Genomic DNA, 26,302 nt, shown 5'->3' on the forward strand with positions numbered 1-26,302 from the left:
TATTTCAGGAAGTCGGTGTTTTCGGTTTCTAACTCATCACATTGTAGTGGTCCTTAAAAGTTCACTTACAAGTAAAACATTTGGATTACAATGTATACATCTTTTTTCAGAGCGGTGTTTCCTGAATATGTTTTGAATTCAATTTTTTTGACAGGATTTGAGCGTTGCTTTGATGAAAACTAGACTGAACATATTTGATGGATACGCCTATTGTTTCTCAAACAAAAGTTCATGTAAACATTTTTTTTTAGTCATTGTGTTAAATGCTTGCCATCGAATGAACATTTATGATGGATACCTGAAATTGCAGAGTTGTACCCCCGGAATGTTTTAATTCACTGCATACCATAGGTCTAAACATTTCTTGTGGGACTAGTCATCAAGCTTTCTGGTACATGTACATTTGATCACACAAAAATGTTGTGTGATTCAGAAACATGTTGATCCATATTATAACCCAGTTTGAGGTTAAACCAATCAGGAAGGGACAAATTAATGGAGGCTCATACCGGTACATGTACATGTAGTTGTAATCCCAGGAGACTAGACTTGATGACAAGTTGTTAAATAGCTGTATTTTGTCCCTGAACTTCAGTCAAACTCCATCGGCTTATATAAGACTAGTACGTAATCAACCGGGTTGTGTTTATTATGTCTAGCTGTGGGTTCAATACAAGTTGCAGTTGCGACATATCTAACAACTTGACGATTACGTTCTTGGGCCGTTATTATGCGTGCAGTGTAATACATATATGCAGTGCATTTTTGCGGTGAGATCCAATCGCGCATCGCTAGATGCAAATGAGGATTCATTCATTCCGTTCCATGGGGAGTTCTTCTCAATACGTCGGGGGCATGTTTGCAGATCATCAGCTAGGTCAATTGTGTATTGAAATGAAATGTATCATTGTTATGAATCGTGCATGTCCTAAAATAATAATTTTTGTAATGTTACACAACACAAAGTGCAAACCCTTGAAGTACCCGTAATGAGAATGATCTTCCGTGGTGGCCTAGAATACGCTCTGGAATCTGAACCAATCAGAGTGCTCGCATTGAATTCGCTAGCGATTCAAAATACCCCATTTGTTGTGTACAAAATTGAAAACGTATTCGCCAAGTCGGTAATTAAACATCAATAGTCAGCATCATTTGGTCTGGGAACCAGACTACTCGCATTGCAGCGATATTTTGCGTGCGTGGAGCCAGGAACCTTTACCGTATATGCAAAGCAATTATCGACTTGGCACCAAGTCTACCAGGAGACAAACATCAGTCACATTCAGCCAGTATTTCTCCCCACAGGTAGCCCCATGTTCCTGAAACTTTGTTTACATTACAAACCATACCTCAAGTCAAAATCAATGGCAGGAAGCCAAACATTTGGCACCCAAACAGACTTTGATTAATCTTTTTTTTAATACTATTTTGTCAGCTTGTTGGATGGTGTCAGTCTGTTTGTCTGGGTATTTTCATGGGACTTTCCGGAGTTTCCATAAATAGCGTGTTCCGTCTTTTCCCGTCAAACTCTACAGTGATACAGAAAATATGGTTTCATAACATTCATGTACAGTAGTTCGTATTGTGTTCATGTTCATGTAGTGTTCAAATATAGACAAAGATCATTCGATCATATTTTATCTGCAGTTCTGCAGACGTCCTTTCATACATGTACATGTACAATGGAACTCAAATTCATTTGTCACAGTGGTTAACTCCTTTATGTTCTTGTTATTTTGTTGAAGGATTTCTGAAACCACATGGTGCATAAGAAGGAAATTCTTTGTGTAAATACAAGTATGTAGTTCCATTTTAATGTCTTGTAAAGAAAAATAAATTCAAAGCACTTGTGACTCGTTGCACTGAAAATTGCAATTGGAAGTTCGTAGGAAAACATAAGTAAAAAAAAATAGTATTCCCAATTGGAAGTTACATCATAATTCAAATGAAATTATTTACATGTAGATGGTATTTTCATACTTAAATTCATGTCAGAAGAGTTCAATATCAAGCTGTTGAGCCTCATGTACACGTGCGTTAAAAGTTGGCAAAAACATTTGTGTATTGTTATAATCACTGACACACGTGCTATCTTTTCCTTATTACGCTATTTTCTCTTAACATGCATGCAGATGTGTACGTACAAGTACCGGTAGGTTCCTACACATATTGTTTTACTGGCCATATAAATCCTTTTGTATTATTTTATCATTACAAAAAGATACTTTCATGAATCGTTAATCATCCTTTCATACATAAACAGATTCACAGTAACACTTACATTTTGTAAGTTGCTACACGTACCGGTAGTTTGACTAGCCAACGGGCATGACAGGGAAACCAAAGTTCAAACATTCAACTTTCAGTTTGACTACAGCCAGCTACATGTACATGTACATGTACCTGAGTTTTTGCTAGTACATTGTACATACATGTACGTGTAGTGATGTATGCTTTGATGAACACGTAATGTAAATATTTTGACACACCCATTCAGAATGACTGCAGGTATCATGAAGGCATTCACTGGATGAACATGTAATTTCCTTTTGCTCAAATTGAGATATTGTATTATAAAATCAATGTAATATTAACCCTAACTCCCCATGCGGCCTAATTTACTGGGAACCGTACCCATTCATTCTATTATTCACTAACAGTCAAGTATGTATTTCATAATAATTTGGTAGTTTTGTTTTTGATGTTCACAAATGTTCTAATACTGAGTGCTGGTACATAGAGAAACTACATGAACACGAACACATTCTTTGTACATGAACTCTAACACAGCCTTTTATAGTGCGCTCTTATGTTGCATTGTTACTCATAGCTGGCTATTCAATCTATCTGTAGTTCCACACCTGAAAGTGACAGATACATGTACTAGAAGTCTTTCGATCCACTTGTGGTCTGTACAAAACCAACTGAAGAATGGTACGCTGTTTGCAGTTTAGGGTAACAACAAAGCGTTCCTTGGATGCAAAAACATTGTAACCTTTTTTTTAACCATCATCTGATAAAAAAAATTGCCCTTTTTGAAAGGTGGTGTCAGATTTTGCTAGGTAGGTTTCAGATAATTAAACTAAAACATAAAACTGGTTACCACGAATTTCAGATGGGTATTGGATACCCATCCCAGCCTCTTTTTTTTTTAAATTTGATATTGCTTTCAGAGGGGAATTAAACAAAAACTGTTTGGACAAAACAAACTACCATACCGGTATGTAGCACATTCGGTCAGGTCTGACTGATATACATCCTTCTCTTTTCAAACAGATATGGTACAATTCAGTAATCCTCTGATATCGTACTGTAATTTCATCCTATATTAAAATTTCTACAACTGAATAAAAGAAATTTATTGAAAATGAAAAGGTTTCTTAAAGAGTTGTCTTTTGTACAAACGTCAAACAACTGTCTTCTTTTGCATCCAATCAAATCACCTTGCTACGATATGATTGGCTGATGTGTGTCAGGTGCGCGGTTCTCATGACCATAACCAGAAACATGTTTGCGCTTGAATATCATCATTGTTCTGAACAAACATCGTTCCGACCAAACTGAAGATTGGGATTGTTTCATCACCTATTCAAGATGACTAAAGGGTAAGCAGACAACGTTTTAGTTGTCTAAAAATATCATAACTTAGTTATCCTTTCATTTTCAGTTGCATAGATACTTGAAGACAAGAATATATGTACATGTACAGTGTGTCTCTAAAAAAAGTAAACCCAACTTCAACGGCAAATTTTCAGAAAACTATAAAATATTTACACATTATTTTTTATGGTTAGATAGTCCAATAAGTCCTCTGTCCAATGATACCACGTAGGTTATGTAACTCTCATGCATGACTGAGCATGATTCAACTTAGTGAATGGGTGTGAAATCATCACTGTGGCAAGTTAGAATTGCACTTTGATTGGAAGTTCATCAATCAAATGACATAGGAAATGTCTGATTTCTTACGAGCATAGCTTAGGGATGTGTACCCTCGACATGACCGCCATTCCTTTCGATGCAAAGCTCGCAACGCCTCCTCATGTCCCTGACAAACATTTAACTTCAAATAGGCCCTGAATGCATGACAATAGCGAGAAATAACTTGCCACAGTGATGATTTCACACCCATTCACTAAGTTGAATCATGCTCAGTCATGCATGAGAGTTAGATAACCTAAGTGATATAATTGGACAGAGGACTTATTGGACTATCTAACCATGAAAAAATAATGTGTAAATATTTTATAGTTTTCTGAAAATTTGCCGTTGAAGTTGGGTTTACTTTTTTTAGAGACACACTGTACAGTAGTGCAGGGGCAAGAATGGGTTAGGAGTATGTTAGGTGGTTGCTTATGTCAGGTAAATGATAGTCACGACTGTTGTCTGTTGCACGTCTGCCCAATGTCAACAATTTGAAATCTAATGAAAATACATTTTCATAACCTGCATGTTTTGATTAAGTGCATGTCTGGATTCAGTGGATGTGGCAAATAGTGGTTCTGTGTCCGTGCCAACTGAAGCGTATTCCTGATCACCATGCTCTTAAAAACATGTTTCTGGTTCAGGTCATGAAAACGCACCAATGTAGTTTGTATCTTTAGGATTCTCTATGAATGCATGCCTTTAATACTGAAGTTATATTTTTTATACAAAAAGTCTACAATTAAATAGTTCTGTTCTTGGGCAACAGCTTTTTAGCTCTTCTTTAAAGGTAATAATATTCAACATTTGCTTTTGCTGCAATTTTCAAAAAATGGATGAATTTGAGGTTACTATTTTACAGCACATATTTTGACACTGACCTTATTAAAGTTTTGTGTTCATGGAAGCTGGAAAACACCAAGGGAAAAAAAGTTGGGATTTTTTTAGTCGGGTTCCCTGACCCTACTGCAGGGTCTAACTAAGTTTGGTAAATTGGGGGCAGTATTTGAGAAAATGTCTTTTTTTTTTCAACGATGGTCAACCGACCATCATTGGAAATTGATACAAAAATTCCACTTTTCTTGAAAATGTCAGCACCACAGGTGCCATTTTATCACAGGATGCTTGACATTATTAATGGTACTCACTTACAGTCAAGTAAGGTATTTCATAATAATTTTGGTAGTGTTTTTTTTTATATGTTTGCAAACATTGTACATTTCCTTTAATTCTGGTTAACCTGTAGGTGCTTGTGGTTGACACAGTCTACTTTGATGCCATTAGAAACAGCATTCAATGGACGATGTGTTGCCGTAGAAACTGCACGCAAAGGATCATGGGAGAAGAAACCACGTACCAGCGTTGCAGGCATACTCAAGAATGTAAGTGCTCTGTACCTGAACATTGAGAAATCAAATAAGAAGGGGATTCACAAAGAGATTGATTTCACCCTTTGGTGCAGTAATCTGTTCATCTAATCCAATTAATCAGTGCACCAAGGGGTAAATGGAGTGCAAACATTATGAGCTTGAAATGATAATCAGGCAGCAATTATTTTCTGAACATTTTGCGTGGTTGTTTGAACAAATTAAATGAGAAAAAACAAAACAAAGCTCAGTTAGTTCAGTGATGCAGTATAGCTTTTAGGCCATGAGCCTGGGGGTTTGGTCAGTATCAATCAATGCATAAATTATTATAGTGCGCATGCGCAAGGTATACCGCCCCTAGAGTGGTAACAAACATTTTGATGGACATTTTGAAAAAAAGGTGGTAACACCCAAAAAAGCTGCCACCACTGCAATGCTATCACATATTTTCCAACTCCGAAGGTGTATACCTTGCCAAAAATCGGTATGATGATTATTCCTCTCATTTGATACCGGTGGCCAAAATATTGGACCGAGGCTGATGGCCTATTTGTAGTTAGATACATGGTACGGTATGTACAAAAGATAATTTGCATGGAGTGATGATATCCCTTTGACTTGCAGTAGGTTTGTTGAACGAAGACTTTTATCCTCTGGTGGTGGACATGCAGAGAGGAATAGACCTCGCTAAACGCATCTTAGTCAGACAGGATGATGAAGATAGTGTAGATCTGTTGCATCTTTTGCATGTCTACATTCTACCAATCATAAAGCTGTGTTCAGAGGACAAGGAACATGTGACCCAGGCCCTGACCAATCAGGTAGGTTCATTTATTCTTTAGATTCTGTGTGTGAACTAAAGTAAAAACATGATGTCATCTTTGTAAACAAGGTACCCATTTACTCTTGGGTGAGGAGAAGCAATGATTCGGTATTCCATAGTCCTTAATTCACTACACCGGCACAGTTGCGTTCTGCACCACAACGCATACATGTACATGTAGTATACGCTACACACGCACCAATCTTCATATAAGGAGTTGTTTACGACTTCTCGCCAGATGGACATACCATAATATAGCTGGAGGTGTTGCGAAAAACTTGAAGGAAAGGTGTTGAACAAAATCATTGGAAATTTATAATTTTGACTGGTTTTGATGTTTGGACCGAAAAGTTTTGATTTTTTTTTTAACAAAAATGTATTTCCGCTTGGGTAATTATCAGCATCAGACTCCAACTGGTGTTAACATAAACTAGCCAAGCACACATTAATTCCCTTCATCATGTATTTTGATTGACAGGAACAAACCTTACAAAAACTGAATGTCAAGATAGATGAAATGACGGAGCAACGGAGAATGCTCAAACAGACCATGAGGCAGTGGAGAGAAGACATGTGTGAACATTTACAATCGGTATGTCAGTGTTAGAAAACTTGCTGAATACTTGAAAAATCCAACAAGGTGTAGTCAACAGGAATGCCAGTTTTCAGGCTAATAAGCCAGAATTCAGGGTTATTCATGTTAACAAACTCAGGCATTCCATCCGTTCACCAGGCCAGAAAAAATAAATCCTCCTGTATAATGCGCAGGGAAAACAATTGTGCGTGTGATACTCCATGGTCAATGCCATGCTAGCTCAATACACAACAGTATGAAAGAAGTTCAAAGTAGACATCCAATGTGTTTAGTGGTATTGCAATGTGTATATGGTGTATTGGGATTGTTTTGTGCATGCTTGCCTTCTTCCACATCAAATTTGTCAGGCCACGGAGCAAAAAAAACACTGACATCCCCGAGTCAGACAGTGACATTAATTTGTACCTTAACTTAGTTAAAGAAATATCCAGCCAACAAAATCATCCAACCAAACTGACGTTACTGTTTGGCCATCTTTGGTACAAGTTTAAAATGTAAGAAACCAATAATCAGAAAATATGACCCTTTTTTTCTTCTTAAAACAAAAACTCACAAGAAAACTTGCATGTAAAAACAAGATGCCAAAATGACAAGGTGCCAAAGTGTCTAGATTCTGGATTTTAGGTACATGTACCTAAAATCCAGAATTTAGATAAAATACCAATTTTTTGACAAAGAATGCACTTAACCATATTCCATTTCACTGCCAAATTACTCAAGTGAAATGTCTTGCTGTCCCCTTTAATATGATACCACGTTCGAGGTTGTGATGCTTGTAGTTTTGAAGATTTCATAAATCTTCCACTTTTCAGCCGTGTCCACTTTGTGTGGAATTTCCGAAAGCATGTTTTTGCAGGTACAGCATGCATGTACTTTTACCTTTTAGTAAACATATAAATTTGTACTTTTGCTCATAAAGTGTTTTTTTTATATCTATGGTGTTTACTATGTACATGTAGTCCCTTTCATAAAAACTCTTGAATATTTTGTAATTTCCTTGGAGAAACTTTATTTTACACAGAGGGCAGTGAAACAAGATTTTTTTTATGATTCAAAAGCAGATTTTATTTCCGAAGGATTAATTTGAAAATAACCTACGTGATTTTTTTAAATTTATTTTTTAGGAAACTGCAATTGTATCTTGCAACTCCTCATTTCTGAAACTCCTCTGTGAACAATTGAAAGCTGATGTGGAATATGGCTACATTTATATTGAGGTGAGAGAATAAATTAAAACTTAAACCCTTGTTTTACAAGGAGTGTGTGTTTTTACTATCAGTAGAGCACATATTCTTGTTCCGTAGTTGTGGGGACATACACTCATCTGTACGAGGTATTTGTGGAGACCAAAAATGCTGTGGGAACAGCAGAAAGTCCCCATAACAATAAGAAACTTCCCCATAACGTGGTGTAGGTCTACCCATTACTACATGTACATTGTGTATAATAAACACAGTATGGTCCACCTAAGATTGTCCGGTACCTGTACAGTTGTCATTAGTAGTGATTTTCAGACAAAGCTCTGTAGGGTTACCTATAAAGTTTTGAAGCCAAATGGTTTATTAATGCTCATTATTGTCAAATGTTCCATATAGCATCACCTTATAATAATAGCGGACTTCTTTTGTACTTGAAAGTTCCTTTTTTTTTTTAATTCAACCCTGTGTCACCATTCTATACTTACCAGATGTATATACGTCAAATGTATGGCCTGAGATACCTACAAACAATACACATCAAGGGATTTTTGGCTGATCAGTTCGGCACTAAACTTTGTCCATCAGATTTGTGTGCCTTAAAGGGTCTGCAAGATCTTTCTCACCCCTGATATCAACACACTACATTTATGTCGGTTGTAATTCTGGAAAAATTAGATTGTATGAGAGATCTCCCTTTTTTTCAGCTGGAGACGTGGAAGAAAAAAGTTCAAGAAGCCAAACTGAGGGTTCAAAAGAAAGGAGGAAGACGCTACGTCGGCCAGCTGAATGCGTGAGTTTAGACATGTCATAGTTAGACAACTTATTAGAGATGTGCACAAAGATACAACACTCACCAGTGTATTTTGTATACGTACGACATTCTAAAACTCAATCTTTATTCATCTACCATTTTATCAGTACTCATACTCATATCTGTTTTGTTTTTTTAAGAAAACTCAGTCTCAAACTCTGACATGAGACTGGTAGAACTCGAATTGAATAACAAATATTGAACTTGAAAGGTTGAATACTCAGAAACACAGGGAGAAAACCCAAAATATGTTATTTATTCATGTGTTATTCATTGTTTCATCACAGTAAAATGGAATTGTTTTATGTCCATCAATGTTAATCATAATTGTCCATATCAGCCTTGTCATCTCTATCAAAATGGATGTCAATTTTTGTCTGCTGCATGATTCATGTTGTCCAAATTGCCAGCATTGGTCCAAATCATTTATATACACATGTGTCTTATTTCAACAATAAAAATCTTACCGCAACAAAAGAGCCAAAAAATTACATTTCAAAACATAAAAGTTTGAAAACACTTGCTAAAAATATATTTGATTATATACAGATTTTTTTTACACCCATGAGGAAAATTAGGGTAGACAACAAAACAGAAGTGATACTGAAATGAGCTGAAGAAGAGATCTCAGCACTGGATAATGAAATCTGACTATTTTTCAAGAATTTGTTTTCTTATTTTCTCAAGAATACAATCAGTAGCATAGTCTTGTGTTGTTTTCTTCTGTAGAGCAAAAGTAGGGAGGGATGCAGTTGAAGAACGCATGACCAAGTTGATGTACGTTCATAATGCAGGACTAGCGCTTTGTGCGAGTAGAGTGTCGGACGAACAAAAGGTACAATAGGTTCCGATCATATGACGTCTAAGTACCATGTGACCATCTGGTTTCCATGTGATCAGCTGCCATTGCAGTAGGCAAGCTTTTAGCTAGCAAATACCACGTGCATTGTAAACTAGACAGTAAGGCTTAGATTTCACGTAACATATCTGCAAATTCTGTGTCAAATGGCATAATGGTCACTAGCTGTGCCGTGTACCGTGACTGTTGTCATAAATTGTGCCAACCCAGCACTTGGTGTTGGCTCTGCATTTTTCTTATAGTTTTCATCCATCAGGGCTTTGAAAGCTTGCCTAAATACTACGCGGTGCGCGAGGTTACCAGATGTAGGCCAAGTCCCGAGAGAGCCCTGTAGCGAGCATATTCATTGCTTACTGAAGGATAGAGTTATCAGAGATTACTAGAAAACATTTGGCCCAACAACGAATGTAGCGTTTTGCACATCACTGATGTTAGTTGATAAGCGCTGTGTGGGACTTGACCCTTTACTTGCCTGTTACTTGACCTTGTGCAGATATCTTAATCCTTGATCTGCAAGCTTTTTAGAATCAAATATTTTCAATCAATCAAATTTTTTTAAGATACCGGTACATGAAAAAAAAAACCCAACTAAAACAATGACTGGTTGTTTGTGTATGTGCCGGTAGGTATCTGACCCACATGAGGAGGCCTACATGAAGATTCAGGATGAGTGGAAAGGTCATGAAAAAGAACGGATTGAACTTGTGCGAAGAAAAGTAAGTATTTGTTTGTATTTTGAGGTGGATGATAGTTAAAGGCTTATATGTTAACAATGCCAGTACCCATTCTGAGATTTGTTATGCCTTATTGTGTATTTGAAGTCCTCGATAATGAAATGTTTGCATTTCTTTTCACTGTCTTCTTGGATATTTCTAAGCATTTAAACGAATCCTGCAGTCTATAAAGGGCTCCCTTTTTCCAGTAAAATTCTTTGATAAAATTTGTTTCAAATAAGTTTTCAGTGGTTGTCTCATGGCAGCAATCATTTTGGTGTATTCACAGATCTGTGCTCTGAGTGTACGAGAGGCTTTGTTTCACGCAGAAGAGGAACTTACCCAGGGCAAGCAGACAACAGGTGTTGAGATCGGCCCATACGGAATCCAACGACCCACTGATGGTATGTGACCTATGAACTTTGACCTTTCAAACAAATTTCTGGTTGTTTTTCGGGCATGCAAATTTTTTCTCCCTTCAGCTGATTTTTTTAAAATTCCTCTGTATGCCATTTAAAAAACCTGATAAAATATCTGACACTGCCATGATACAGCCAAATTTGATGCAAAATAAAAAAAATAGAAATATTTCACGTCAGATCTTTCATTGTTTATTTTTTAACAGTTCTCGGGAAAACCTCTCTACCTGCAGAATGGGAAACCCTACAAAGCCAAGTTGCAAAGGTAAATAAGTCATATTTTATTTTTCAAGGATCAGAGTCAACATTCATCAGAGTAAATGAACATTCAATGGTTGAAATGTCAAACAAGAATTGTGGGATTTAGCCTGAAAGGAAATCACTTTGCCGCTGCGCTGTGAATTCAGAAGCTGGTGATATGACATATTATGCAAATACTCACAAGAAGCTATTCATATTTATTTATTTATTTCTTATTTTAACTGGGTAGCCCATTCAGTGGAATCCACTGATCTCCCATGGGGCCCAGTAAAGAGAAGATAATGTGAAGAAATTACAGTTTTAGATGTGGGAGGAAAACCCCAGAAGAATATTCTGAGGAAAACCCACAGAATCAGGCAGGGACTGAAAACCCAATCCACATATTGGCCCAGGCGGGATTCGAACCCGGGTCACAGCGGTGGAAGGCGAGGAAAGTACCACTACGCCAACCTGACTCCCCAAATTATATATACATATTTTTCATCTCTGTAAAATTCAAAAGTGAATGATTGATATTTGATTGTTATCATCAGAGTGTGGAGTTGAACACTGTCATACTTAGGCTTCGCAGTGAATTCACTGACTGGATTCGTAGTTACATCATCAAAGAGCTGACTGATCCACAATCCAACCCAAGCTGCTCTAAGGTACAAGATATTACCATTATTGTATTCCGTTGTTATAACTTACAAAAACTTTGAAAGTTAAGATTAAGATAGGATATGGATAATGAATGTTTCAGGAAAGACCGACTCAAAAATAGTTGCAACCAACAGTGCAATCTAAGGGTATCATGTGTTAGTGATCAAATATTGCATCAAGCTGTTAATTTTAATATTCAAGAATGCGCTTCACCAAAGTAGTTTACAATTCTGTGTACTCATTGCTAGCTGAGGCTGAAAAAAAATGTTTATAAGTTTTCGCTGTTGGAACTTAAACTAATGATCTCCTGCTTATTAGAGCAGAAAAGTGTAACCCCTGGCTGCCAAGATATTGGACAATTTGCCACAGAGTAATGAGGACGTTAGGGACGCCGACTCCTTTCTTGTCCCTGTTCCAATAGGGTAAAATTATCTGTAAATCTTTTTTATATAGTCGCGATGCTTTCATGAATCTTGCAGATTAAAGAGTCGTCCAGTGGTGCGCGTCAGAGAATTTCCCCAGACAGCCGCATTCGCCAGAGCATTAGAGAGAAGAAACCTGCTACTCACTTCAAGGGACTGACCAAGACCCTCAAGCATGAACTACATCATCATTTCAATCAAGTTAGTCTTAGGAAGTTAGATTGTGGGCGTGGTCGCCAAGTGTTGTCATTTTCAAGGTACCAGTAGGCTAGTTTCATGGGTAGGCTAGCCAGGAAGATTTATGTTGATAAGCATCCTGTTCAAGAGGAGGAGTAACTAATACAAAATGTGCAGTTGCGATTTTCAAGTTTCCATTTTCTTATATTTATCTGAGGAAATAATTGTCATACAAGACCAATATTATTGTGTGGATCATCCATATCACTGATTCATGCTTTAAGCTGCTTTTTCTTTTTCATCACAGGTGGTTTATGAAGTAATTGAAGATCAAACTGCTCTGTCAGAATGCTCCCAGAGAGTCTGGACATGTTACGAGAGTTGTTTCTTCTCTTCTCATTATCAGAACATCTTGCGGCTTTATGAGGTACGTAGTTGTAAAGTTGAGTGTTCCTGTCTACAGCCATGCAACTTTTCCTCGGATCCGCTGATTTCATCGTTTCTTTCTTCTCATGAATACCATTACAAATTGAAAAACACTGTACAAAGTCTTCTGTGGTTTGGAGTTTCCTTGTCTTTTGTAAATTCCCAGTTGCATGCCTGTGTCTAAGATTGGGACATAACTCCTGAGTAGTTTTTTTAGTAAAACCATTGATGTATACAAATCTCAAACTATCTACTAGTAACACCAATTTTCTCAACCCTGATCTTTGTAAAGAAAGAAGATCCAGTGATTTTAGCAGAATTTTTTTAAAGATTTTCAAAAATTTACCGAAAGTGATCTCTGATTTGGTTTTGCAGCGAGCCTATGCAGAGGTATCCCAAGAACTTGAGAGCAATCTACCAACATTCACTTTGCGGGATCTTTCAGAAAATGACAAGCAGTTTCTGCAGTTTATGGGTCTGTATGCTCCGGACTTTCTGTCAGCAATGCTAGAAGATCCTGAGGTCACAGAGGCAGACACGGCAGAGGTAGAGCAGGAGGAATTTGAGAAAGAGGATAAGGCCGAGGATAAAGACGACAAGACCAGGGAAAGATTAGAGTCAGGGATCAGTATCCAAGGGGATGAGCAAGTCCAAGTTGTACGGAGAAAGAAGGATTCTACCGGTAGCAAGCAAGGCAGTCGAAGGAAAGGGTCCCACAGAGAGACTCAGATTTATGATTGGATGTGGGTCCCCAGTCCACAGCTGGAGGCTTCATTGTTAGAGCCACCAGCAGTTACATGGAGAGGGTCGGAGCGGAGACATATGAGTCTAGAAGACATCCACTCTGATAAGTCGTCACGGTCAGTCCGTGGTTCTGCATTCAAGGCACGTCGCTCCCTTCCCATTAACATCCCCAACCCCAACAGCAAAGCTTGGATCCTGTCCAATCCAGTCATGAGTTCTGTCAGTGACTCGGGAGTCTCCTCTGTGAATGTCACTGAAGATGACGTCGAGAAGGAAGACGTGTTTGAATCTTTGGAAGATGGACACTCCTCTAACAGTCCTCGCGACAAATATGTCCGGGACAATCCCAACAGCCAAGTCTTCCTGCAGAGGTTTCAGACAGCCTACAATTACTTCTACAACGCACTTAAAGAAACAGTACCAATGTCTAAAATGCTCTCGCTGTGTAAATGCCTTCAGGAAATCGCAACAACTGCTGGAAAACAGTCAAGACTACTTTCCAGTAAGTAAACTATCAATATTTTTGAATGAATTTATCCAGTTCTATGTTTTTTTGTGTCATTTTTGGACAATCATCTATCAAGCAAGCCCTCTTAGAAATGATCCCATTTTCCCAACTTTATTTTTTCAGCAACCCTTTACCTCATATGACCTGTAGACTCTGTTATAGGCACATTCAATTAAAACTTACAACCCTTTCCCTTTAATGAACTTCCTTCATTCTTCAAACTCCACCACTCAGCAATGACCAAAAGTGATACAATCTTTGTTCTTTAACTGTTACAAGGCATCAAACCCCTTGTCAAGTAATAGTGGCCGGGTTGTACATGTACCTTTCAGTCCCGCCAAATCATCTAAAAACTTCTTAAATTGGCAGTGTCATATCTAGGAGGTGGATCTCCTCTTGTGTTGTACCCTTTTAACTTATCCTTGTCACACCCCTAAGGTCCTCCTCTGTTGCGTAATTATCACAGCATATTACCCCTCCCCCCCTCATTTTTTATCTAGCACTTCATCCACTGCCACACCCCTGTGCTTTCCCCCTGCATCATCCCTCCTTTCACCCCCCCCTTTCAAACCCGCCCGCCACCTTTTGACCCTTACCCATCACTGCCACACTCCTTTGGTGTATCCCCTGTTTAATTCCTCCGTCTGTTTTCCTCCCAAACCTGCATGCTTGTGTGTCCCCTACTTGTGTGTTTCTGTACCACTGTCATTTTGTCTTGGAAATGGTCCTGCTTAGGATTGAAGCAATAGGCCATCTAATTTTATTGACAAATTCTACAAATTGAAAAGGTGAATATGCTTGATAAAAGCGTGAATGTAATCCGACTCTTGCTCTGATTCCCTGTGATAGGTGGTAAAGATGTACCAGTCTTGGGTATCGATGACCTTTTACCCTGCCTGATACTCTTCCTTCTCCATGGCAACGTGGAGCGAGTTGTCAGTGGTTACCATCATATCAAGATGCTGGATGATTATATGCCGGACTTCTTGCAACTTGGCCGCTTTGGCAATGTCGTCATTCAGTTCTTGGTTGCCTATTCGGTCCTCCTCAGGAGGGAATGTCAAGATGATGACCTTTGAACTCCTGCATATGCATACATGCATATTTATGAATGGATAATGATGATATCACTCTTACCCAGTGGCAGCTGATTGAAAACCACCAACTTACATTGTCAAAAAGCTTATACGTGTCCTGTGACCTTTCTTTGTTACTATTCAAGAATGTATTCATACAATTAGTTCATTAATCAGGTGTTTTTGATATAACTGGGTGGTTTGTAACCTGTGCGTATGTCTCCCACAAGGAAACGTATGGGAAATCTGTAAAGTGTAAAGTTAAAATAAAATGCAAGTGTTCTTGTGTCGTACCGGTACATGAAGCATGACATTTCATATACAGTGGAACACCTTTATAACAAGGTCCTTGGGACTTCACAAATTACCTTGTTATGACAGGTACCTTGTGTTATCAGTAATGGAAAACAAAATAAACCAAAGAATTGGTGCCTAAAGTTTTCCTTGTTACAAGCAGGATGTTGTATTCACAGTGCTCTTCGTGTCAGGGTTTGACTGTATGTGGTACATGTATTCATAATTGTGGTAATTATATATTGACAGTAATATCTGAAAATATGTCCTGTATATTACTTTTTATAAAATTTTTACAGTTACTTAATAAGCCACCGCAATTATTCAAAGCTGTAAAGTTTCGCTTTAAAAAGCATATATGTTTAGTGAAAGTATTTGTATTAAATTTGGTAGCAAATTATTATTGAACTGCGCTTATTACATAATTTAAGAACATCTGAAATATGAGATAATTTCAAGATGTATTCTTTTGCTGAAATGGAAATTATAGCTTATATTGTTGAGTTGCCATGGGCACCCAAAGATTATTAAAAGACAGTGTACATGTAGATCTATTTAAGGGAATAGAAATTAAATTTCTATGGAATAAAATCTAATTGAATATAATTTATTAATAAATTGAGACAGGAATTGAGAAAGAAAATCAGCTTATTGGGTTAGACTTTTTATATTTTTAAGAAACAAAGGGCAGACGTTAAGTTTAAAACTTTAACAAATTGTATAAAACAGGTTATTTCTGACATATGATCTATTTACCCAGCAAGTTTCATAACAAAATGCCTTGTATATTAAATGTTTACTAAATTGTGCAGACATGGTATTGGCATTTGCAAATTTTGTGATCATCTGTAACCTTCCAAGGCTATTGTGAAACTCAAAATTCACAAAATGCCATAATTTCACTTTCAAATATAACAAGATATTGTATATTTACAAACTTATTTTTGTTTAACCCACAGTTACAGGTACAGTCAACTCATTTGAATTTTGCTTTTTGTTTGTTTGCGAGATACGTTGATAACAATGTTAAAAAGGAGATAATTTTGGTGAAAGGAGTGCAATCTTTTCTTTTTTTTTAGTTTTGAGTTAATCGAAAGCAAAAACACGTTGATGGTGATATTTATTGTATTACCTAAGCAATTAACTCTTCTATTTTTCTCTATTCGAAATTATTCAAGGGCAATTCCGGTGTCACAGATATAACATAGCCAATTAACCATTTTATCTAATTAATGATTCAGAAAAATGATCCAAAACTCCTAGTCTGTAATCTCCTGGACCATTACTAGATGATGGATGTATAAGATTTGAAAAGTAAATTTTCAGGTTATTCACTGAGCTCCTGAAGCGAGTACATTTTGTACAAAAAATTGTCCAATTTGTTGGGTCTGTTAAACTGAAATCGCCCTCAAAGAAAACCAAATTGATGGCCACATGTAGATAAAACGGTACCAGTCTGTACACACAACTCCCAGGGTTGTTTCCTATTGCGGTTACAGCATCTGTTGAAGGGAACTAGACACACTGGCCCCGCCTGTTTCACTCAGAGGGGTCAAATCTAACCACAATTCTCCCGTATTCCTGTCTTACCCAGCACATCTGCTCGGGGCTCAACCTGCCTCTCATGTTGTGGTGTGCATTTGACGTCAGTTTGGTTTGTAGAATGACAGCTCCAGGAAGGGACCTTCTCCGTTTCTTTGTTTTTAAATTGTTTTATCTGTTCTTTATATGTGGAGACGGACAAATTAGGAGATGGGAATGTGTTTAAGTAACTCCTGATTCCAGTCACAGTATCCACTTTTCCTGGAAGATGTATTGTTTTTCCTTTTGGGGTTGAGACAATTCTTGATCATGATAGAAATACATTTTTTTGGAACGAAAGAAACTGTTCTCTATGCATTTGCTCATTAAAGAAATTAAAACTCATGAGTCTGTGTTTTGAGGTTTGTCATTATGGCTCTTTGCTAGGTTTTAATTTTTTTGGGGGGTAGGGAGTTGAACAAATAGTTAACTACAAAAGATTCTTGACTAGCTTTGCATTTTAATAAAAACAAAATGTAAGAGTTTCCATGGAAATATGAGAAACATAATAATGATAAATACTCTGCCTATAATGGACACTATCACTTAAGGTGCATCGCGAAATGATGAACATCCGACGCTGGTGGTTGTTGGACGCTAAGCCTGTTTTTGGCAGTTTATAGTTGTCGCTCTATGGTTCAAGTTGTCAACATATGTTATCTTAAGATATTTGATCTTCACAAAATTGTTAATGTTAGTGGTGGCAGATTCCTTGTCACTGTGTTTAAATGCTTGACGATTTACAGCACATACCTGACATAATCTCAAGAAATACTTTATTGGGATGATGAAAAGTTTAAAAGAAAAGCCAATAAGGATCAGAAGACAACAAAAATGAGATTTTGTAGTTGAAAATATACGTTAATCAATCCTTATAGTTACTAAGGTCATATTAAAATGTGTGGTAAAATCCCTTACATGGGAAAAACAGTGAATACCTGTATGTGAGCTTTAAAGGGAATGTACATCATTGGCTTTTGCTGCAATTTTAAAAAATGAACTATTTGAGGGGTTTGTATAATAGATCAAATATTGTTACACTGACATTTTTGAACTTTTGTGTTCGAAAATGCTGGAAAAACCAAGAAAAAAGAAAATGTTCTAGTAGTCTGGTTCCCTGACTCCACTAAAGATGAAATGGATCAATTTATAGATGCCGGAAAATTGTAAGGTAAGGGAACCAGTCTAGCTGGCTTTCACCCGTTCATGAACATGTAACCAATAGCAAACAAAATTTTCACTGAAAAAAATGGTAAATTTGGAGCAGTAGTTGAAAAATAGTTAGGTTTTTCCAACGGTGGTCGGCCGACCACCGTTGGAAATTTATACAAAAATACCATTTTCTTGAAAATGACTTCACACCAGGTGCCATAATTTTACAGGATGCTTTAGACTGTCATTAACTAACATCCTAGTAAGGTATTTCGTAAAAACTTGGTAGTTTTATTTGTTGATGTTTGCAAATGTTGTATATTCCCTTTAAGAATTGCACTTCAATAAATTTGTAATTTCAGTGGATGCAACTGATTAGAAAAGTTCTCGTGTACGGTTTCATCTTGCAGCTTTCTGAGGTAGTCCCATGAAGTCGTCTACTAATGCGGAAACATGCCCATCCATATAACCAATATGAGGTTAACTCAATAAGGAAGTGACAAGTTAACGGGGGCTTATAGCCGTAATCCCAGAGAACAAGCAGCAGTTGTATCCTCGCAGTCGTTTGTGATCTACACCTTCGCTCTGACATTTGCGTCAATATTTTTCCCAGAGGTTGCTAAATATTACTGACACTTTGTTTACGTCTTGGACTGAAAAAGGTCTACATGATACATCTCACTCCAAGTCATAAGCTACACAATGTGGCTCCAGCCAAGCAGTTGGCAGCCAAAAAGCTTTTATTCCTTTTTTTATATAATTTTTTTTTTGACCAGCTTGTTTAGACAAACTGTACTTTGAAAGTATTTTTAACTTTTGTAAACTGCTGAAGTGTGTAGACATTTGGCTTTTTATTGTTTCAATAACAATAGAAAAAAAAGTCAAGGCAAAGATAATGAAAAAGTTTCATTAGGGGTATGCATGCAGGTATTATTTGGCAATTCAATTAATCATGTTCAATCGGTTACCTTTTTTCAGGTCAGTAATAAAACTACCACTTTGTGAATCAGCTGTATATGGGGGGGGGGATCATCTTACATAACCAAAATGCCGTGGGGGGGGGGGGGGACAACAGAAAACAGAATGTAGCAACACCAACATGTCCTTTTTCTACCGTCTCAGACTCTTTTAAAGGTGTATTCTTATATCTCCTCTCTTCAGAAATCTCCCCATTTAGCCATTGGAAGAGGAACAGCTCAGTCATGATGCAAATATGTTAGTCTCTTTTAAATAACTGATCTGAATCTTAAAGGATTTCCTTAAAAAACCTTCCTCCAGGTCTCTCAGTGTTCTGTCCAGGTAACCCCATCCAGATTGTTTGACGTCAGCCTTTACAACTTGGTTTTAAACATCTTTACTTTTCACTCTCACCTTGTCCTCCTCTTGAATTGCTACAGACCCAAGAGGATCTTTCATATATTAAGACTCGGTGACTCAGTAGCCACAATTGCGTAGGTTTCTCACTAATTGAATTAAGACTCGTGTATGAGACTTCCCTTAAATAGCACGCCCCCGTCATATCGTCTGGCAGTTCCCGTCTAGTCAACATGCACTACGGAGCAGGAAAGCTGGGCAAGTGTAGCCAATATCAGCGGCTTATATTCATGCACTGTTAATCTTGTACTTGTTGTGCTAAGTACCGGTAGCTAGAGTACTAAGGTCTGTCTTCCATAAGATTTTGTTGCTTCTGTCTTGATGCTTACAAATCTAATCTTCACAGTTTGTCTGCTGAACAACTTTTGAGTGAGTACTGTTGTACTTGTAGCTATGTTTCTGTAAACTTTTGGAATATTATTGATCTCTGAGTAATGTGACATCTGTTGTAGAGGAACTGTCTCAACATTAATCAAATTTTTTTTTTATTCATTTGTGCTTGAGGGAGCGCATTGGAAAATGTATAGAGGGAGAGTTTGTGTACAACCACCTTGCCCCTATAATCCATGATGACAATTGGAAATAGTTTTCAGGATGGCTGGGAAGAGGGGGAGTGGTTAAGGGGATGTATTCAAAGCTCTACCTAGCCTTATCCATTGGATTACTAAACAATGTTACGTCCCAACTATAGTTGGGACAGTACCAACTACACGCCCCAACTACAGTTGGGACACTCCCAACTACAGCTGAGATAATCCTGACTTATTTCATCTGTAGTTGGGACCATCCCAACAAGTTTATGTAGCTCTAATATTTTCATCATCTCATGTCTGAGAAATTGACTCTCATGCAGCGGCAAGTATTATTTTTAGTTCAGGTTTTAAAATAGATCCCAGTATCTGGCCTCAAGGGGTTTAGGCCAAGTCAATAGTTGATGCATTTGTAATTGTGGATGGCAAGCTCAATAGTCTTAGTCATCATCAATGGACGTCATCGATGATTGAAGTCCTGTGTCATCTTTTTAATCTTCTCATCGTAATTATCTGATGATGCATGGTTCTTGTGTCACTCAGATGGCAGAGTGATTTCCAGTAGTTTGATGTTGGCTGTTCACATCTCTACATGTGCATTTCACATTGAAAGGTTTATGTGAAAAGTTTGAAGTTTGTGTCAATCATTGTAATTTAACTAAACCTTTAACAAAAATCTGACGTGTGTATATGTGCGTATAACGAAGGTGTCTGGAAAATGCAGTGTGGCATTGGAATTACATATTATGAGTTGTTGCTGAAATTTGTAGTGGGCTGTGCTTATTGGATTGGTCAGTTGTATGTGGGATCCGTTCTGCGTCTCGGTGCCAAAACACACACACACACATATGCTGTATGTTGGATTTTAAACACGGGCCTTAGCTCCGTTGGTAATGCATACAAACGGGTACACATTCTGCTGTTGAAACAAAGTAAAGAAAAATGTGTTAAATCGGGATACAAAGTCAGGTCGTGACAGTTTGCATTTTAAATGAACGTTGGGCCACTGTAGTCCAATTGATATGGTGTCTGACTCATGACTCATGTGATGGTATGTGGATTGCAACCCTGTCGGGGGGAATTTGGTGCTTGCGTTTTAGGGGCAAGAATACTACAATTGCCGCTCTCCACCCAGGAGTATAAATGGGTACCTGTTATACTGCAGAAAACTGGCCCCATGGCCTGATGAACAGGGGTAATAAAGCGCTTTTATAACACCTCACCCACAGATTCTGTGTCTTGATTGGCCGAGAGCGAGTCACATGAACTTTCTAATTTTGCTATCTTTCTGTGCACGGCCAAGAAGTACTATGCCCGTAGCAACCAAAGTACTATACCATTAGCGACCAAAGTACTATATCCACGGCATGGTATTTGTGTGCAAATGCATCTGGTGTGCGCATTGCGCTTAGCGCGTTTTGTTCCAAAGAGAGTGCGCCAAAGAGTTGGGTTCAAACATTTCGTGAAGAGGTAGTTTGGAAGAGGGAAATACATTTTCCACCAATTTTGTATTGAAATTGAAGTTTACTTCAACTGTGTTCAGATTTAAAGAATTTAAAATATTAAAACCAAGCAGAATCTGTGGGTGAAGTGTTATAAAACAAATATTGAATGCTATATCTCGTGGTGAAGTAAAACTAGCCTCCCTCGGTGATCCATGGAGCATTCTATTTTCCCTCGGCTTCGCCTCGGGAAAATAGAAAGTCCACGGATCACCTCGGGAGGCTAGTTTTACTACACCACTCAAAGCATTCAATATTTTTATAATATACATCTTAGCACCATGCTGTTCATGTTATTTTGCATATAAATTGGTGTCATTGAACTTGTTTAATGGTAAATTAAGTCTACAAACAGTGCTTTTCTTGGTTCTAATTTTTTCCCTACTTATTTTTTATTCTGGTTTACCGTAGGTACTGGTGGTTGACACAATCTGCATTGACTTCATCACAAACAGTATCCAGTGGACGACGTGTTGCCGTGGAAACTGCACACAAAGGACCATGGGAGAGAGATACCAACGCTGCAAGCACACCCATGAATGTAAGTGATTCAACCAGAGTTGTCATCAGGTCACAAGTCAATCACAAGTCCTCACAATCAATCGCAAGTCAATCACAAGTCAATCACAAGTCATCACAAGTCATCACTAGTCAAACTGAGAACTAGAGTTGGCAGAGCCAAGGTGACACTCAACAAGTGGGGATAAAGTTCCTCCAATGATACCATGTGTGATTGTGGCGTAGAGCCACAAACTATGGAGCACCTTTTGAGATGCCCTCTTCTACAACACCCTTGCACAGCTGCCGACCTTGCATTGTACAATGAAGATGCAGAGAAATGTGTTAGGCGTTGGCTGAACCGAATTTACCTTTGTGACGTGGACTCGATAAGAAGAACTAGTCAATCACAAGTCATCACAAGTCAATCACAAGTCAATCACAAGTCAATCACAAGTCAATCACAAGTCATCACAAGTCAGTCACAAGTCAATCACAAGTCAGTCACAAGTCATCACAAGTCAATCACAAGTCAATCACAAGTCAATCGTGCAGTCTTAAGTCAAGTCTCTCTGAGTGACCTCAAATTTGTCTATATACGTGTAGGCTTGATTTCATCGCTGTGCAATTTTACATGCCGGTGTACTTGCAGAACTGGAAAATTCATTTTTAGGACAGGAATAGCTTTTTCCTACAACATTTTCTCGTTCAAAAATGTACATGTAGTTGATAACTGCATTATACCTGTCATAACAGTTGAGACAAAAAAAGAGTCATGTTTTTAAGTTAAATGTACATCAGCTGCTGCAAAGAATGAGTTCAATTTCTTTCTTTCTTTGACAGGTCTTCTGAATGAAGACTTTTACCTTCCGGATGTGGACATGCAGAGAGGGATAGACCTTGCTAAACGCATCTTAGTCAGACAGGATGATGAAGATAGTGTGGATCTGTTACACCTGTTACATGTTTACATTCTACCAATCATAAAGCTGCATTCAGAGGACAAAGAACATGTGACCAAGGCCTTGACCAATCAGGTAACTGTATACTATTGACTCTGTGTATGTGGGCTAAAGAGGACGCAATATATAGCTAAGGATGGTTGTTGGTTTATTTTGGGAAATTAATGCAATCACATCATGTGAAGCTGAGTTTTACATAATGAGAATTGCAGAGTGTACTATGATTTGACGACATTGCAAAATCTTAGATCTGTTCCTAGAGCAATTGGAATTGGCTTCTAAAGGTACATTTCATTGATTCTATGAAAACGATTTTGATTCCAAGAATGGAATTGAATTTATAATTAAATTCTGACATGTTGCCCAAGCTTAGTATCTTGACATCACAGAGAAGTGTATGTAATTCCTACATGAACAACAGTGTTGCAGTGTTGTGGCTTCTTTCTGTGTGGTACTTGGCAGATCGAGAGTTCATAACAGCTGCGGATCTTTTAAAACGTTTCCTTTTTTTGAAATGCTTCTTGATTCTTTTTAATTCTATTGTAGGAAACAACAAAGAATACTCACAAATAAAAGAGAAATTATTTGCATTTTTATTTACAGAAACAAATCTTACAAGACCTTGATGTCAAGATTAACGAGATGTCTGAGCAACGAAAACTAATCAAGGAGACTTTGAGACAATGGAGGGAAGACATGTGTGGACAATTACAATCGGTTAGTCAAACTCCCTGATGCTCCCTAAATCCTACAAAATCCAATCAATTACACTTTTAATTTGTACTTCAACAAAATGACAACAAGCCCCATTTCAGTTTAAAGTGGCTGGAATGTACATGTACAGCTCTGAATCCACCAGGCTCATACAAGTAGGATGCAAGATACAACCTAGTTAAAGTATAAGCCACCTCATACCACTGACACTTTATTATAAAAAAATGTAATTCACTTAATTTGTAAATGGCATTGATACCGGAAAATCAGTTAGTTATTCCATTTAAAACTGGATGCACTCTTCGCAAAATTATATTTGCATATTTTTCCAAGCATTTTCCGCATTAAGAACTTGTGTTTTTATTTAATGTACTTTATTGTGTTTTCGTATAAGATATAAGTTAGACGTTTTGTAAGAATTTATTATTATTATTAAGAAGTTGTTTATATAGAGCCAATTACTGGTACATGTATTACATAAAGACCAAATCTTGTTCACATTATTGATGATAATATACAAAAACATGCATTAGAATAAAAAGTTCATTTGAGATTATGCATTCCCTTTATTAGAAAATTTGCAGCTTTATTTACTTGAAAAGAGCAAACACAAGATTGTTTTGTTTTGAAATTGTCCAAAATAGGTAAAAAGATTAAGAATAACAATCAATGACTTTTTCGTTTCTTTAGGAAACGGCAATAGTATCCAGCAATACCTCCTTTCTGAAACTTCTTTGTGAACATCTGGAAGCTGATCTCAAATATGGTTATGTTGAGGTAAGAGACAGAGTCATAAATGTGAATTCTTGTTTTTCAGGGATTGAATATTTTAACTGCAAAACAAAATTCCTTTTTACTTTAATTGCTTTTTTGTTACCAATGAACAATTGGCAAATTTGATCAAGAAGCGTATACAGAAAGCCGCTGGGAAGGAAATATATGCCCCAAGATAACAAGTTGACAACCTCTATCAAACATTGTTATGCCTCTGTCTAAAATACTGTATTTTCATCGGCCTAGAACGATCATGTATTAAGTTTATAAAAAAAATGATGGCACACTTCCTGTGGGATATCACGTATGTCCCACAGGGAGTGTGCTATGACTTTGTACCTACGGTATGTACGGTGTGAAATGCTTGTATCGTCGGTACCCACGCTATTTTCACCATGTTTTCACACATGAGTGGGAGCAGCGAACTAGCAGACGATCAGCTGTTTCGAGCACGCGACATGCATGTGAGTTAATTGATGTTCGGTCATGATTGTTGTGTTTACTGGTGTTTGTTCTGGTGATTTTTACATCAAAATCCAAAGAATGCAAGACAGAGGTATAACAAAACAATTGTTGACTGCTGTGATGTGGGATATGATGTTTTGAACACCCTCAGGGCGCATAGGCCTAGCACCCAAGGCTTCGTCTCGAGTACTATGCCCCCCTCGCGTGTTCAAAACGTCATATCCCACATCACAGCAGTCAACAATTGCTAAGTGAACCATCACAAGACTTTTTGTTAGCTGATAACCAGATTCACTTCAAACATTGCTTCTTAAAAAATGGTGTGGACATTTCCCCTAGCTCTTTATAATGATTCTAGAACCGCTAATTCTATAAAACATTTTTCTGACTACAATTGTTTTTAGCTGGACACCTGTCAGAAGAAAGTTGAAGAAGCCAAAATGAAAGTTAAAAAGAAAGAAGGGAGGCATTACATCAGCCAGCTGTTTACGTGAGTAAACAAAAATCAACAAACAAATCAGATGCACAAAGAAACAATGCACCCACACTAGTCTGGTACATCTATCAGACCTGAAAACTGCATGAGTACTTTTTAATCCATGCTTTTACTTCTCCATGGTCTTCAATAGTAGTTGGACTTCACTTGAAAGTGCCTCAAAATTGAAAATACGACTTGAAGTACCAAAAGCCCAGTACTCAGTCGGGAATCACAACAGTGTACTTGAAAGATAAGATACTTGGACTCGATTCAAACCCAAACATCATAGTACTCAGAACAATCTCACAACAATGCCAACTCTAACATACACAAAGACAAATGACAACAATAAAGGCAATAAACATTACTATATTTGGATATTTTGAAGTTTTTGTTGTTGAATAATCAGCATGGTCATCACTGTTATGTTCATCAACTTTGATAAAAATGGTCATTCGTTTTCATCATCCTCACCGTCGATGTCTTTGTCATCTGTCTTTTTTTCACCAGTTCGATCATTATCTGTGATGTCTAATCTTTTGTCTTGTTGTTGTTCTTTGCATGTAACTGTCTTATTTTTAAGATGATGCAGCTCTTTTTAAGAATCAAGAATTAGTGACTTCGTCTTCTTTCTTCTGCAGAGCAAGAGGAGAGAGGGATGGGGTTGCTGAACGCATCACCAAGTTGCTGTACGTCGTTGAAGAGGTTGGATTAATGCTCAAAGTCAGTAAAGCACCAGATGAGCAAAGGGTATGATCATGTTTTATTCTTCTTCTTTTTTTTTAGTTTCGTTCTTCAGTGGTGTAAATTCAATTATTATCAGGAAACTATGACTATCATAAGAAAGAACAAGGTTACAATGTCCATATGCTAGGCTGTCCACATTTGGTGACAGAGCATTTCTGTCGTCGCTCCTCGACTATGGAAGGCACTCTACAACAATCTTCAAGAGTCAGTGTTGATTGATGCTTTTAAATCAGCTTTGAAAGTATATTTTAAACAGGCATTTCAG

The 26,302-nt window shown here is 37.5% G+C and overlaps 1 protein-coding gene across 4 annotated transcripts in view; it reads left to right on the forward strand.

Annotated features, from left to right (window-relative positions):
* Window positions 1-26,302, forward strand: part of LOC119741048 — a 41,307-nt gene that overhangs the window by 6,659 nt on the left and 8,346 nt on the right. The window contains exons 2-15 of one of the 4 annotated variants that reach the window (XM_038216659.1): window positions 5,171-5,306; window positions 5,916-6,112; window positions 6,593-6,706; window positions 7,834-7,926; window positions 8,613-8,698; window positions 9,449-9,554; window positions 10,205-10,294; window positions 10,581-10,695; window positions 10,917-10,975; window positions 11,505-11,618; window positions 12,093-12,236; window positions 12,520-12,639; window positions 13,014-13,884; window positions 14,740-17,186. In XM_038216659.1, the coding sequence (XP_038072587.1) occupies window positions 5,171-5,306; window positions 5,916-6,112; window positions 6,593-6,706; window positions 7,834-7,926; window positions 8,613-8,698; window positions 9,449-9,554; window positions 10,205-10,294; window positions 10,581-10,695; window positions 10,917-10,975; window positions 11,505-11,618; window positions 12,093-12,236; window positions 12,520-12,639; window positions 13,014-13,884; window positions 14,740-14,969 (2,475 nt within the window). In that variant the 3' untranslated portion in view covers window positions 14,970-17,186. Of the gene's footprint in view, window positions 1-5,170; window positions 5,307-5,915; window positions 6,113-6,592; window positions 6,707-7,833; window positions 7,927-8,612; window positions 8,699-9,448; window positions 9,555-10,204; window positions 10,295-10,580; window positions 10,696-10,916; window positions 10,976-11,504; window positions 11,619-12,092; window positions 12,237-12,519; window positions 12,640-13,013; window positions 13,885-14,739; window positions 17,187-21,810; window positions 21,941-22,740; window positions 22,935-23,462; window positions 23,577-24,263; window positions 24,351-25,216; window positions 25,303-25,931; window positions 26,041-26,302 lie in introns of those variants that run through there. The other 3 variants (XM_038216656.1, XM_038216657.1, XM_038216658.1) reach the window with 3 other exon arrangements.

Source organism: Patiria miniata, unplaced genomic scaffold, assembly GCF_015706575.1.
Source record: "Patiria miniata isolate m_02_andy unplaced genomic scaffold, ASM1570657v1 HiC_scaffold_5, whole genome shotgun sequence".
Lineage (NCBI taxonomy): Eukaryota > Metazoa > Echinodermata > Asteroidea > Valvatida > Asterinidae > Patiria > Patiria miniata.